At 42.1% G+C, this 14,826-nt stretch overlaps 1 protein-coding gene across 1 annotated transcript in view; it reads left to right on the top strand.

Moving 5' to 3' along the window:
- The window catches only part of LOC136260232 (sorbin and SH3 domain-containing protein 1 homolog), a 19,443-nt gene extending 4,617 nt beyond the window's left edge, over positions 1-14,826 (top strand). Inside the window, exons 5-17 of the mRNA XM_066053901.1 lie at positions 5,818-5,907; positions 5,962-6,046; positions 6,753-7,054; positions 7,660-7,731; positions 7,783-8,641; positions 10,660-10,774; positions 11,428-11,583; positions 11,639-11,737; positions 11,796-11,861; positions 11,987-12,091; positions 12,135-12,187; positions 13,240-13,412; positions 14,680-14,826. Coding sequence (XP_065909973.1) covers positions 5,818-5,907; positions 5,962-6,046; positions 6,753-7,054; positions 7,660-7,731; positions 7,783-8,641; positions 10,660-10,774; positions 11,428-11,583; positions 11,639-11,737; positions 11,796-11,861; positions 11,987-12,091; positions 12,135-12,187; positions 13,240-13,411 — 2,174 coding nt within the window. The 3' untranslated portion in view covers position 13,412; positions 14,680-14,826. The remainder of the gene's footprint in view (positions 1-5,817; positions 5,908-5,961; positions 6,047-6,752; positions 7,055-7,659; positions 7,732-7,782; positions 8,642-10,659; positions 10,775-11,427; positions 11,584-11,638; positions 11,738-11,795; positions 11,862-11,986; positions 12,092-12,134; positions 12,188-13,239; positions 13,413-14,679) is intronic.

Here is a 14,826-nt window from a genome sequence, read left to right as displayed (position 1 = left end):
TAGCATGAATAGCAATGGTATGGCCATGTCTAGTTTTAGACTGCTCTATCAGCACTGTGTATCTGTCCCCAGCAAGCTGTATGTGCCGCCAAGTCAGATTTGGGGTTGCAAATTCGCTAGCTCTCAGGAACCCATAAAATGCTAGCGTGAAGGCTGCCCAGAGCAGACGCTTCTCCAGGGGGGAGAATGAAGGATCCAGACTAAGTTGAGACTTCAGTGTCTGAAGGACAGTGATGGTTATCGGTAGGCGAGTGTGCGACGATACCCCTTGTGATCGCTTGATGCTAGTGCGCAATAGGTGGAGCAGCTCATCCTCCGTGGGGTCCTCAAAGCCTCTCTCTACGTGACCCAGGCGTATGCCAGCAAGGTATACCTTGATAGTTTTGTATGACACCTGACATGCCATGTAACAGCAAAAATAACGTAAGGTAAGTGGTGAGGCTGGAAAGGCTGTAACTGTGTATCGGTTGCAGAATTGCTGAAGGGCTCTCACTCCTGCTTGATACGTTCTCCTTGTGGATGGAGCAACCCCTAAGGATTGATAGTGGTTGAGCAATCACTCAAGAGCTGGATCGGCCATGCACGGATGGTATCGGGGTTGATGGCTGCTCTCGGAGCAAGTTGGTGGAAACGGTGGACCTGAAAGCGAGAGAGAGCATCAGCAATGCAGTTATCTGTGCCAGTTATATGAGTAACAATTACATGTATGTTATATTGTGCTGCACAAAAATAGAGCATCCGGACAAAGGACATGACTTCAGGGCAGTTAGTGGTACCTTTTTTCCAAATCTCTACTACAGCCTGATTATCGCAATGAACCAAGACCTTCTTTCTAGGCCAATGGTGGCCCCAGGTGTTCACTGCAGAAACTATAGCAAATAGTTCCTTCCAGACTATGCCTCTGTCTACTTGGTCACTTGACCAGTGTGACTGAATCCAATGTCCAGACCAATAGGCCCCCAGCCAAGGCTGCCTGATGCATCTGTAAACAGAGACATAGACAGAGAGGTGGACCAAGTGCTTTCCAGGATATATGATGTGCCATTCCAAGTGGGGAGGAAGACTAGCCACCAGTCTAGATCTAGGTATGCATCTGTGCATAAGCGTAGGTGGTGGTGCATGCGTGACACTTTGCAGCTAAGGTCTATGAGCCGGCGTAGAAATATTCTGCCTGCTGGGACTACCTTGCAAGTAAAGGATAGTTTTCCAACTAAGGACAGCAGTTGATGTTTTGTGCATTTATCCTTCCTGAGTGATTGTATTGATAAAATGAGGTCAGCTTTTCGCTGCGGTGAGATACTGGCTGTCATGTTCTCAGAGTCAATAACAATCCCCAGGAACGTGAGTCGGGTTGATGGACCTTCAATCTTAGAAGTCTTGACGGGAGCATTAATATTGTTACATAGGGAGAGCATTGCTTGCAGGTTGTCTGAGCATTCCTCTGTACCGGGAGAGCCAGGAGTGAAGAAATCATCTAGATAATGGAGTACATGGCGTACACCATGGTTGTGCTGGAGGGACCAGTGGATGGCATCAGCTAACTGATTAAATAGAAAAGGTGCGGATCGAAGGCCAAAAGGCAGGCAGATGTCAATATAGAATTGGTCTTGCCATTGGATGCCTAGAAGGTTCCAGTCTTCTGGTCTTACTGGAACAAGGCGAAATGCATTCTTAAGGTCTATTTTTGCCATTATAGTACCCTTACCAAGGGCAGATACGATTGCAAATGCATCATCAACGAGCAGTAAGAAAGTGCATAATCCTCTGGATTTATGGAGTCATTGATGCTGGATCCATATGGGGCAGACAAATGGTAAATTGCACGCCAGCCACCATCGTGCTTAGGGACCAAGCCCAGTCCTGAGCAGCGGAAGTTCGGAAGTGGTGGAGTCTGGAATGGACCCAGCATGCGACCCATGTTGCATTCTTCAGTGATATTGGCATCCAGTATGCTAGGGTTTTGGAATGAAGAGGGAAGGTTGCTGCTGGAATGTGTAAATTGTGGTCCAGTGTAGCCAATGTCACAACCATGCTCTAGGTTGTGAATTAAAGTGCGCACAAATGCTTGATCAGGGTGAAGCACTAGTTCTTTTTGTAGAACATGTGGGTTGATTGGTGTGCGGAGCTTTGAGTTAAGATGACGTGCACTGATAAGATACTGCAATTGCAATGGCAGGTGCTTTGCATGCGAGTGCAACAACTTTGGAGTGTTACTGCATACGTTAAGTGGTGGGTGTGGTGCAAGAGTGTGGAAGGCAGTGGTGCAAGAGTGCTCTGAGGGGGTATGCTCCAAAGTTGTGGTGTCAGGAGTGTATGAGTGTTCTAGCCCTTTAGTGCACGGGGTGTGTTCTAAAGGGTTAGTATTAGCAGCGGTTAGTAAGTTGTCTAAACCTTTACTGCACAAGTTGTGTTGTAGAAGTTTAGTGTGTTGGTGTGCTAAAGCTTCAGTGCACAAGGGGTGTTCTGAAGCTTCATTGCCAAAGGCATGGGTGTACTCTAAAGGGAGTAAAGGTTGAACGCCTGGCTGCCTGAATGTAAGCAATGGTCTATAAGGGGCTTGGTCATGCTCAAAAATGAGCGGTCGTCGTGGCCTGAGGTTGGCCTCACTGGTTTTAGGTGGCTGGTCTCCTGTCAGGACAGGAGATGCGAGGATGGGGACCCTTACATGTAAGGCAGATGTGTTGAAAAGTGCATGCATTTCTGGTGCACTGCCCGTTGTTAAAGTCACCGCATATTGGAGCTCCGGATGTTCTGCGATTTGGTGGTGTAGAGCATTGCGAGCTATCACGAAAGGGCGAGTGGGGGCAGTTGTCTGGGTAGTGGTTTTTAGCCCCACAGTAAGGGCATGGCCATTGTTGTGAATTGTTGGGGTTGGACATGTTTTCGTACCACAATTCTTGATGGCGCTGATCCCAACGAAGGTAGGGGTTAGAAGCAGCCATTGTACGAAACTGCCCGTCATAACTGAGCCAGGCCTTCAATGGAAAGGTGTGGCTGGCAGATGTTATGATGCGTTGATACCCAACCAGCTCCAATGCACATGCAGGGTTGTGTGAAAGCAGTACCGTTAAATAAGTGTTCCATGCTTGCATCCACATAGAAAAGGAGGTGATGGGTGCGGGTTTATGTATGGCGTGTGTTGTGAATGTGAGGTATGTGTGGCATCAACAAATGATGTTTTATCAAGTAGCACAGCAAAGTCAACATACTCACCCTTAATTATCTGTTGTTGTAGCTGAATTGGCACAGGTACGGGGAGCTGCTGAATGGCATACTGAGGCGGTAGTTGCTGAAGGGGTGGCTGGATTGGCGGCTGGACTTGCTGATATAGCAGTGGTTGTGCTGATATAGGTTGGGGCTGTATTGGTGCTGTCTGCTGGGGAAACTGTTGGTTGTTGATAGCTGTAGCAAGCTGTTGTAGTGCTGTAGTCGGTTGTTGAACTGCAAGCTGTTGTAGTGCTGTAGTCGGTTGTTGAACTGCAGGCTGTACTGATATTGTCTGCTGGGGCAGCTGCAGGTTGTGAGCAGGTTGCAGAGAAGTAGTGGGCTGGGTTTGCTGGTTGCCATCAATTGAAGCAGGAGATAGGGCCTGAGGCGTTGACTGGCCAGTGGCCTGGCGCAGGATTTGATTAAATAACTGTGCAAGGTCTGTCGAATTGGCAGTTGTTGGTAGCGATGATGCAATCTGCGACGATGCAATCAGTCACGTCAGCACAGACGAACAGACAAAACGTTCAGTGGCAGCGGTGATGTTACTGGCATCGAGATGCTGATGAAACTGCCGACGGCCCTGTAACAGTTAGTTGTGGCAGCGATGATGGTGGCGGCGGGAACAGTGGTAGTTGTTGAGTGACTGTTGGCGGCTGAGAGGTTGGGTGTATTCCTGCCATGGTAGTGCTGGATCACTCTGTTGTTGCGAGACAGGTGTTGCATGGATGGCGTTGGGCCATCACGGCCTTGGTTCCAGTCGTCACGAGGTTTCTGGAGGCCAGATGTAGGCGTAATACTTCTGCTGTCAATCGCGTTAGCTGGGTGACGCTGGCTTGCATCACGTCCAGAGTAGCTGGAGAATTAGTTCAGCGAGATGTTTTCGGCTTGATAGCTTGATTTCTCCAGGATGATGAAGGATACAATACTTGTCTCTAGTAATTTCACCAGCACAACGTGTGGCATGCATACTATACTAATAAATGATGCGTGGTGCATGTGACCCAATTTCCCCCCACTACCCCTGTGTCTTATAATAATCTGTTAACTTTTATTTATTGAGTAAGTAACATTAAAATTATGCTACAAGCTATTGCATTTCACAGGTTTAATTTTGCTCGTGCATACGCGTGATGTGCATGTGCACACACACGAACTCACATTACAGTATGTAAGTTGGTAAGACACAATAGGTTTGGGTGATAGAAATAAGAAATTGGTCTGTCATATGTGGTATACCATATGTGAGGAAAGTTTCAATAAGTGACAATTTTGTGGTAGAGGGCAAGTAGATTTAATCATGCTTCATGGTAGAGCAAAGTATGACAGTGTCCACTAAAAGTGCTTAGCCATTTATATAAACAGAGTATATTAAGTGTTTGAAAGAAACTGAACTGCTGAAAGGCATAGACTATATTTGATCTGCGAAAACCCGACACAATCGTGCATTTTTCAAATTCCTGTTTATTGAATATTTATATAATCTACTTAGCCAAGTGTACCCTCTGGCAAAGTTTTACCCTCATATTCCAGGAGTTACAACCCTACAAAGTAGCAACAGCAAAATAAAATCGACTTGTACAGCAAGTATAGAGAAAATAAATTACAGGTGCCTACAAAAATGGTTGTAACTTACTAACGAATCAAGGTACGGAACTACAGTTTTCACCATCGTGTTCGCCATGAACAGGGGAATCAATTACTGGGTAAGTTTTTCCTTTACTCACCCTTCTTCACTGCATACAAAGGTGAAATTCGTGAAGAAAAATCGATCACGTAAAATTGCTTCAACACGACGTAAACAAACACTCATAACTTCCATATCCTTGGGTCTACTGCAGCAAAACAAAGGTTTTCCAACTCCTCTTGAGCAGGCGAATAAGATGATATCCAAGGTTTTATTGTTAGTCCCTTCCTTCACTAAGAAACAGACGTTCAAAAAATTTGCAGATTTTAAAAAATATTGTGCAAGTATTTCACCTAATGTATTCAATGCTTTATACTGTAAATTTAGGCTGTGTCGGGTTTTCACAGATCCAGTCACATATAGAAATTATGTACTGTGTGTGCAAAATGAGTGTACATACACTTTACAATATACTGGACTTGACTTTATGTAAGTGTACTGTGTACACACAGCAATGGAGATCGCTTCGTGCATACCTACAGACTGCATGGGTGTGGCTCTCCAGTGACACACAATCCCAAAAAGTGGACATGGTTCATAAAACAGCTGAGCTGGCAAAGCCTGGCATACACATACTTGCAAATTGTCTTGGTTTTTTTTGTGTTTTTTTTTATCAAGCTGATAATTTATGAACCAATCCAGTTGAATATCCTATAAACCATGTTGGACTTAACGGATACCTAACAGATACTCATTACAGGTAACTAGCAATACCATTTTCCAGAAAGCTTTCATCAAAACCACACAATCCATTGAAGGTTTACACTTTCCCCATATGGTAGAATCGTTTTCAGTGGCTTCCAATTTTGTTCAACCTAAATTTAGCCAGCTAGTGCTGGACCTCGTTAAAATGTATAGCCAATTGTTTTTATTGTTGGACTGTTTCACTCTGTATAACTCGTCATTGTTCATTATCCATACAGTTCCAAGTGTCCCCAAGTCAGAGGGTGGAGGTGGTAGCTGGTATAAGTCAATGATGAGGTCAATGTTAGCTAATGATGATAGTGATGAAGGTGAGTAGCCCCACCCACCTTATGCTCTGCAGGATATCGCATGGTCCTCTATAGTGACTATACCACTCAATGCAGCCAGTCCACCTACCCAACGTAAGTCATCGACCAGTGAGAAGACTACAAAGACTGTATCATCATGGTGAGAATAGCAGGGGATTCCCCTATCATAGTTCATAATTACCCCCATTTGATGTAATAGCATAATGCAAACCAACATCAAGTATGTATACAGACACCAATTTAAATAATCATAACTGATAAGATATTATGGTTCTCTAATTTTTACTAGTGCAAGTATCTCCATTGCATGTGCTTGCAAATATTTGGTTTTGTGTTATTTAACCCACTAGAAGGTTTACAGTGATTCATCTATCTACTACATACTGATTTTCAGCTTATCACATTGAATGGTTAAAATGTAACTTTGGAGATGTGCACGTGTCAGCATATTCGGATGAACTTAGGTCTTTTGTGTTTTATGTTGTAAAAAACATACAAAAGGGGAAGAAAAACTTTGGTCATGCGTATATCAAGAATAGCTTGGGAAATTTTGCTGAAATTTACTGCCTACTTGGCAGACACCTACACTATATAAATCACTTCTTAAGGGAGCACAAAATTATGTATCTGAAAATTACATTATTGTTCCTGTTAATAACACATTAGTGTGGCATGCTAGTGTTATTGGCCACACAACACACAACCATGTGCCTTTAAAAAATGGTTAGTAAGTGAATGCATCTCCAAGAGTTTATTCCAACCTTAGTCCCTGCAGTTATCTTTTTACTTGTGCTGTCCAGCAATTATGCATGTATACTAGACAATATTGTATGTGTTGTTACTAGGCCAGTACTCACCACCTCTAATACCACTACTACCACTAGTGTGACTGTGAAACAGCCAACAAAACCTGTTGATGTGGCTCCCCCTCCCCCTGCTGAGCAGGTGACAAAACCTGTTGATGTGATTCCTTCTGCCCCTGTCACAACAGTGAAGCAGCAACAGCCTCCTCCTGCTGTCACCGTGAAAGTAACAAAACCTTCTGATGTGACCTCACCTCCCCCTGCTACTATTAGTGACACAGTGACAGAGACAAAACCGTCAGAAGATGCTGTGCCATCTGAAGAACCCACTGACACTGATACAAGTAATGATCTCGTTGTCATCAGAAGCGCATCGAATCCTATGGACAAGGGAGCATGTAACTCTGTATGCTACCAATGCTACGGGCAAAATTCAAACATGGCATCCAGTGTTACTACGTATATAATTGGTTACATCATTCTTATGTGCAACAGGGATACACTGAATGGGCTGCTACTCCATCGTCTTATGTAAAGCTGCTTCGATAGGAAGATCGTCGAGTCGAAAGTAGAGGTTGGAATAGTCAAGTGGAGTAATTTCACGTGATTTTATGTGATTATTGACTGTAGAAAGACTGTCCTGCTAAGCCTGTGCTACTATTCCTCTGTCATGCCATTGGACTTTGTTTCCATAGCTTCGCTTCATCACAGCGGAACCGTGACGTACTCGAGCATGTGCCTCCGCATAATATCCTAATTAGGAAATTTTACTTATTGTACACGGCAGCCATGTTTGAATTTTGCTGTTTACGGAGTTACATGCTCCCTTGTCCATAGGATTCGATGCGCTCCTGTTGTCATGTACATTGTGTGATGTCACTTGTTGTATTGTCATGTCATCATGATGTAATATCACATTACAAGTTAACACTACCCCTCCCCTCCCCAGTGGAGTTCATGACCACAGACCAAGTCAGAGCTGCTATTAGACAGACACTGAGTGGAGCTAGTAGTAATAAAGGTGAGTGGGTGTGGTGGAGTGTCCTTTAATGATGTCGTCACTACCCGTAAGGTTGGAATATTGACAAAGAAAAGGACACCCCTGCCTACACCAGCCATGTCTCCAGCCATACACCGTCAAATGGTGCTATTCATGAGAGGAGATCTGATGTGACAGCAGAGGACATTCGATTGGATAAAATGCATCCAATTATATCTGATGTTGCGATGTCAGAGGGTGTGGTTCCCACAGTCAGTGTTACATCGCCTGTTACAGATATACCCATTACTATAACAACAACTGAACCAGTTCAAACACAACCTAATACAATTAGCCAATCAGATATGTCAGATGTGCAGCTGAGCAAAATGCATCCCATAATATCAGGGGCTATTAATAGTGATGTTGCTATGACAACAGAATATGTAGAAAGGTCAACTAGTGACGAAGTCATGACAGCATTAGAGGAACTGAATGATGTCATTGCTTCAACGGGTAACACACCCCCTCCTTCTGATCATGTGAACGCTGCAGCCGCTTCTGGTGATGGCAGTCGTAGCAGCAGTCGACATAGTAACATTAGTGACTCCCACCGACAGACTGTAACTGACACAGGTGACCATGATAACAGAGGTAGCCGTAGCAACAGTCGTCAAAGCAACACTAGTAACCATGATAACAAGGGAAGCCGTAGCAACAGTCGTCAAAGCAACACTAGTAACCATGACAATAGAGGTAGCCGTAGCAACAGTCGTCAAAGCAGCACTAGTAATCATGAAAGCAAGGGAAGTCGTAGCAACAGTCGTCAGAGTAACCATGACAACAGAGCTAGTCGTGGTAGTAGTGTTAGTAGTGAAGAAAAGAGGAAACGACGATCACCCCCGGCATCATCTGCTAGAGCATTATACAGCTTCTCTGCTCAGAATGTCAGGTGAGTACATTACACTATACATTATAATGAGGTCAGAGGGAAAAGTGTATGGGATCAGATATATAAAATCTTTGTCCATATTGTCTTCTTTTTCTTTATTATGTCCTTAATTTGGAGAAGTTACATGTATTTTACCCAATGCAATTTATTTCAAAAGCACATTTTGGGTTGCTCAGCAGGTCGAAGCAAACGTGTATACACACTATGTACATTGTATATTCACCATTTCAAAAATGCCAATCTTATAGCAATAGCTTTCAATGTTGGATATGTATGAGAAGGCTGTTCTACCCATTTACTGAGCATTCGTATAACAAACAAGGCCTCCACCTGTGATGGTCTACATAAATATGACCACCAACTATGCATATAGATTTGCTATAGCTTGGAAATTTTACAACTTGGTCAAGGTGTGTAAAGCATTTGCATGATTTACTGGTATATAGTGGCTCTTTGTTGAGGAAAAAACCATTGGGCTATTAAACGTAGTGAATACTCTTGGATTTATCACAGCAGAAAGACTATGGATTTGTACAGTGACTATACTGACAAAAAATTACAGGCACTCATTAAGCAAGAAGGCTGTTCAAGATTAGAATACTCAGCAAATCCACTGGCAAAAGCATTTCAATTCATTTTTGTAGCAGTTCCAAAAGTCTTATGCTACATTGTATACAGCAAATAGAACATAAGTTATGGGCACTTATTTATGATATAGTGGAAATGAACTTTGCCGTTATGGTTTCTATGTTGAAATGACCTTCTTGTCCACACAAAGAGAAGTACACAGAAAACACTACTGTACCTTGATGGATTTGCCAGTTCATGGTGAACACATCTGGCCAACCTTTTTAGCTTGTTTCAGTCGTGGGCTATGATCAATTAATAAGTACCTGTAATTTATTGCTGTAGTATAGCACTATATCTCCAAGACCATTCATAAAAGGCTGAAAGTTTGGCTGTTTACTCCTTTGTCGCTATAGATAACAGAGGAGCAATAAAATTCAAGGAAGTGTGAGAATGACTGGCTTTTGCTCAGCCAGTCACATATATATTTTGCACATTCTCTTTAACCCTTTCATGGCTGTAACCGGATTTATCCGGCACGACGGTATAAAACATGCGCTGAGTGCAATTCCGACACGCTAGTGCTTCTATTGTGCGTTTCATAGTATGATGCGCTAACCCTGAAGCGGGCATACCCATAGAGTTCCCGTTTCTGGGATAACCGGATAGTCCGCACACTATTTCGGGTTTATTACATAACCCGGTAAAACTTTTCTCTCGAAAATAGGGCTATTTCGTTTATATTTGAGTTGATAGTAATGTTTTGAACAAAGCATCGTTATAGGTAGGCTAAGACAACCGGCAAGTAGCTGTGGATGGTTTTTCGGACGTGTGGCGTAATTCAATCGTGTGTGTATACACATGCGTGACACTGGATTTGTGATAAAACTCGGAGAAACCAGCCACGAAGACGATGATTCAGTAAGGAAACAATATAAAATAGTTTCTTACACTATAACGCTTATTTGTAGATAGTTTATTAGTGGCTGCCTGTTTCTCAAGGCTGCTTTTAGCGTGTTTTGTAGTTTTGTTGTTTCATAATTACTTTGTGGTTTTATTTACGTAAACAAAAACAACCCAGTCGAGATTGTTAGTCCACAGCATTTACATAGAGGTATAGTAACCAAGTGGTTTAGTGTACAGTGAGGGGCTTATACAGCATGATTCGGCGTGCCTTGTAAAGTGCGCCGGGAAATTCAGCTGTGAAAGGGTTAATTAAATTAATTAAGCAACTAGTGTTCCAGTGGTTTGTTCACTATTTACACTTCATGTGTTTACCTTCATAAGAAGAAAAATGCAAACTAATTGAGTTTTCGCTGAGCAGGTCACACATATGGTTGACCAAAATGTCATTTGTACAACCATTAAAGAAAATTAGCCATTAGCTGACTGTTACATTATTTCTAACACTAGTTACTAGTAGTATAGTGGTAACAGATATTATACTACAGGGAGGTGTCGTTCAAGAAGGGAACAGTGATCAAGTTGACAGCTACTGTTGATAATAACTGGCTTGAAGGGGAGGTGGATGGAGTGAAGGGAATCTTCCCACGCTCTTACGTTGAGGTATGGTTCAGTACTGGTAAGACATACCGTATTTCCTCGTATGAAAGCCACAATCGATTAAACACCTGTCTTGATTATAAGCTGGGGGATTTCCAGCACCTTTGGAAAATAGATGCCCGGTCTCAAATAGAAGCCCGGGCTATTACTTGAGTCTGGCTTTAATTGTTTCCCTTGTTGCTGCTGCTTCTTCATAGAGCCTTCTGTACTACGAAAAATCATGTGAGTAGTCCGGGGAAGTCCATGTGCATGCAGATATGTATAATACAACTATTTTCCAATCATTTTAAGCTATATATTCAATACACTGTATCACTGTTTTCTATGCTTACCATTACAGTAATCCCATTCTACCACCATCCCAATTCGATTAAATGCTGGGCGTCGGTTGGACCAATACAAAATAACACCCAGTCTCAATTAAAGGCCTTATTCGTTTACAGGCTAGGTCAAAAATGCTGGGAAGGGAATGAAAGCCCCGGGCTTTTATACAAGAAAATACGGTAAGTGTCAAAGTATTTATGTGTGAGTGGTCATCATGCTCTAATGGTTAGAAAAAACACCTCATGCTTTAGCACTAATTACAAGAGCAATATTGGGGTGGTACTATTAAGTACACCTCTTATTTGAATACTTTCTGGTACTAATTGTTGTAGCTAATCTCTGGATCAGGCACAACCACACCACATGCTACTGCAACTCCTGAACCCAGCAAAAGCCCCACCCCTGGCTTACCCACAACTGATCAACCTCATGCCACAGCTAAATTCAAATTCGAAGCTGTGTCCGACAAGGAGCTTAGTTTCCAGAAGGTAGGTGTGTTCACCTGTCTAGGTGTCACACTGTCATTACCCACCCCTTCCTTAGGGTGACACGCTATTTCTGTTGAAGAGAGTAGATGACAACTGGTACAGAGGTCACAGCGTTGCAGGTGACACAGGCATTTTCCCGTGCTCTTATGTACAGGTAAGCAATGTTGTAGTAACCTTGTAGTATTCCATATAGTGCCCGTCACCTACTGTAGGTTGTGGTGGATATACCAGAAAAGGTGGAGTATGTTAAGAGTAGCACTCCACCAATAGAAGCAGAGGTGAGTAGCCATGCCTACTACATGTGCACGCAGTATACTAATGAATGCCATATGCATGTAAATTACCTCTACCAGTATGTTGTGTCTTAAATATACGGTAGATTTTACATCATGTGATCCCTTAGATGTATCCTGATGGTGAAATAAAAACTATAAGAAAGACTCCATCTCCTAGACCAGCCCAGCAACCAGTGGTTACTAGGGCAAAGCCAGATGAGCAGGATGGACAGGTATGAAATAAATAAAGTATAGTATTGCTATCCCTACTTGTAGCCTGATAGTGATGTTACTACAACAAGAAGTTCATTTGATATCCCTGGGGACAGGTAACTGTGTGTATGTACATCTGTCTGTGTGATATATTGGATAAAGACCGTGTTGTAACTGTATACTTGACCCTGTGTAGATTTATTTTTGTCCATGCCAGGGGTGATTGTGCACGTTTACACATGTTTAATTTTTGCTTTATAAATCCTTAGTCTTCAATACAGAAAATTTACACCTTGATAGAAAATTCAGTAGATTTCTGTAACCTGTTTGTGCAGTAGACATAACAACAGATCGCACCCGTGATTTCTCAAAATTAGACCTAACCCACAATATGTGCAAAAAATCTTAGCATAGATACAATTTGACATGCCTGTATATAACTCAGAATTTGAAATATACGACAAGGCTGTCTAAAATTTGGTGCAGGGGCATGGGGGGGGGGGGGGGGGGGTCTCCAAGGGGCTCAGGAACCCCCCTGTAAAAGTTAGACTTCTGAGTTTAGAGCAGGATCCTAACACACCATTTAGTGTGGCCGGACAAAATAAGTGAGTAATAGTGTGTATGGCACAACACAACAATTTATGAAAGCTTTGCATTCATGTCTCAGGGAAGGATTTACAGAGGTAAAATGAGCCTTGGAAACTTATTTTAAAAGATTGATATACTCTAATAGAGCAGTCACGTATACTTTAATATAACATGCATGTAAAGAACTTACTTTTGCATGACTCAGTAAATTTTCAAAATTTAACCACTAATATCAATCCAGACACAAGAGCAGCACTGTTGTAAAGAGCAATTAACTTTAAGGAAGAAGAAAACAAACAATGTCTGATGAGCTAATAACAGAGGAGGCAGAATGTTCACTGGCATTGCATTGAGATCTCGGTCCCAGAATTTCAACTGCAAAACTATTTATTTACGTCTGAATCAGTTCCAGTATAATACGTACTTTTCTGCCACACACCACACACTGACGTATCTTTACTATATTCGAAAGGGACCAGAGACAAATCACCTTATTGTCAAGGTGTCCACATTTAAGGTTGTCTAATGTGGTTCCACTCTAGCAGTACTAAACATTGTTACATCAAATATATCACTTCAGGTATGAAGCATTGTTCTCTTATGTACCAAAGAACAGTGACGAGCTGGGACTAGATGTGGGAGATACGGTGGTGGTGTTTGAGAGATGTGATGATGGATGGTTCATGGGAACTTGTGAGAGAACTGGAGACTTTGGGGCCTTCCCCGGTAATTATGTCAAGAAACTTGACTAGTGTAAGTGATATACCATATTAGTACATAGTGTGGGCCAATGATGGACTAATAGCTATCATTTTAATAAGACCACCTTATTGGAGGGTAACTAGATAGTTTAACAGCCCGTTCACAATACTCACTATCCCAGGTACACCTCAGTACTTCTTGGTAAACTGTAGTGTAAATCAATCAGCCTGGCACAATAAGGCAAAGTGGGCTGGTACAGGTTAGGTTACAATATGAGAATAATCAAATCTTGGATTATTGAATTTATTGGTGACTTCTACAAGGTGTACCGTACTTCGGTAAACTCCCAAATGCTTTGTTCTACTGTTCCAAGTACCCGTTGTTTTAACCCTTTCATGGCTGTAACCGGATTTTTCCGGCACGACAGTTTAAAACATGTGCTGAGTGCAATTCCAACACGTTAGCGCTTCTGTTGTGGGTATCATAGTACGATGCGCTAATCCTGAAGTGGACATGCCCACAAAGGTCCCGTTTCTGGGATAACTGGATAGTTTACACACTATTGCGGGTTTATTATATAACTCGGTAAAACTTTTCTTTCGAAAATAGGGCTGATTCGTGTATATTTGAGTTGATAGTTACGTTTTGAACAATGATACATCATTATAGATAGGCTTAGACAACCGGAGAATGGCTGTTGATGGTTTTTCAGACGTGTGGCATGATTCAGTTGTGTGCGTATACGCATGCCTGACACTGGATTTGTGATAAAACTCTATGAAACCAGCCGTGAAGACAATGATTCATTAAGGAGACAATATAAAATAGTTTCTTACACTATAACACTTATTTGTAGATAGTTTATTTGTGGCTGCCTGTTTCTCAAGGCTGCTTTTAGCGTATTTTGTAGTTTTGTTGTCTTGTAATTACTTTGTGGTTTTATTTACGTAAACAAAAACAACCTAGAAAAGATTGTTAGTCCACAGCGTTTATGTAGAGGTATAGTAACCAAGTTGTGTAGTGTACAGTGAGGCTTACACAGCACGATTCAGCGTGCCTTGTAAAGTGTGCCGGGAAATTCAGCCATGAAAGGGTTTTAATTAATTAAGTACTTAATTAATGACTATTTGTACAGCTAAATTACTCTGCTTTGTCACTATATATAATTTCAGTACAGTTTTATTAAGCGCCTCAACAAAGAAAGGTTAATTATCCATTAACCTGTGAATGGGGTACCCAAAGTTGAAATTAACCTGTGAATGGGGTGTAAGATATGAAAGACCATAGTCTTATTTGCCAATATCTGTTGTTGTTACAGGAATTTGTCTAGCCAATCAGATTGGATGTATATTATTCGTTGCTAAGATATTACCAATGGAACAATTCTATTGTGTTGTTTGTACCATAAAATAGTTGTAGTTTTGATAATCAGATCTGCTACTGCTAGTCTTGTAGCCCCAACCTG

This window comes from Dysidea avara, chromosome 7, assembly GCF_963678975.1.
Source record: "Dysidea avara chromosome 7, odDysAvar1.4, whole genome shotgun sequence".
NCBI classification, from domain to species: domain Eukaryota; kingdom Metazoa; phylum Porifera; class Demospongiae; order Dictyoceratida; family Dysideidae; genus Dysidea; species Dysidea avara.
This window is presented reverse-complemented; position numbering and strand designations above follow the sequence as displayed.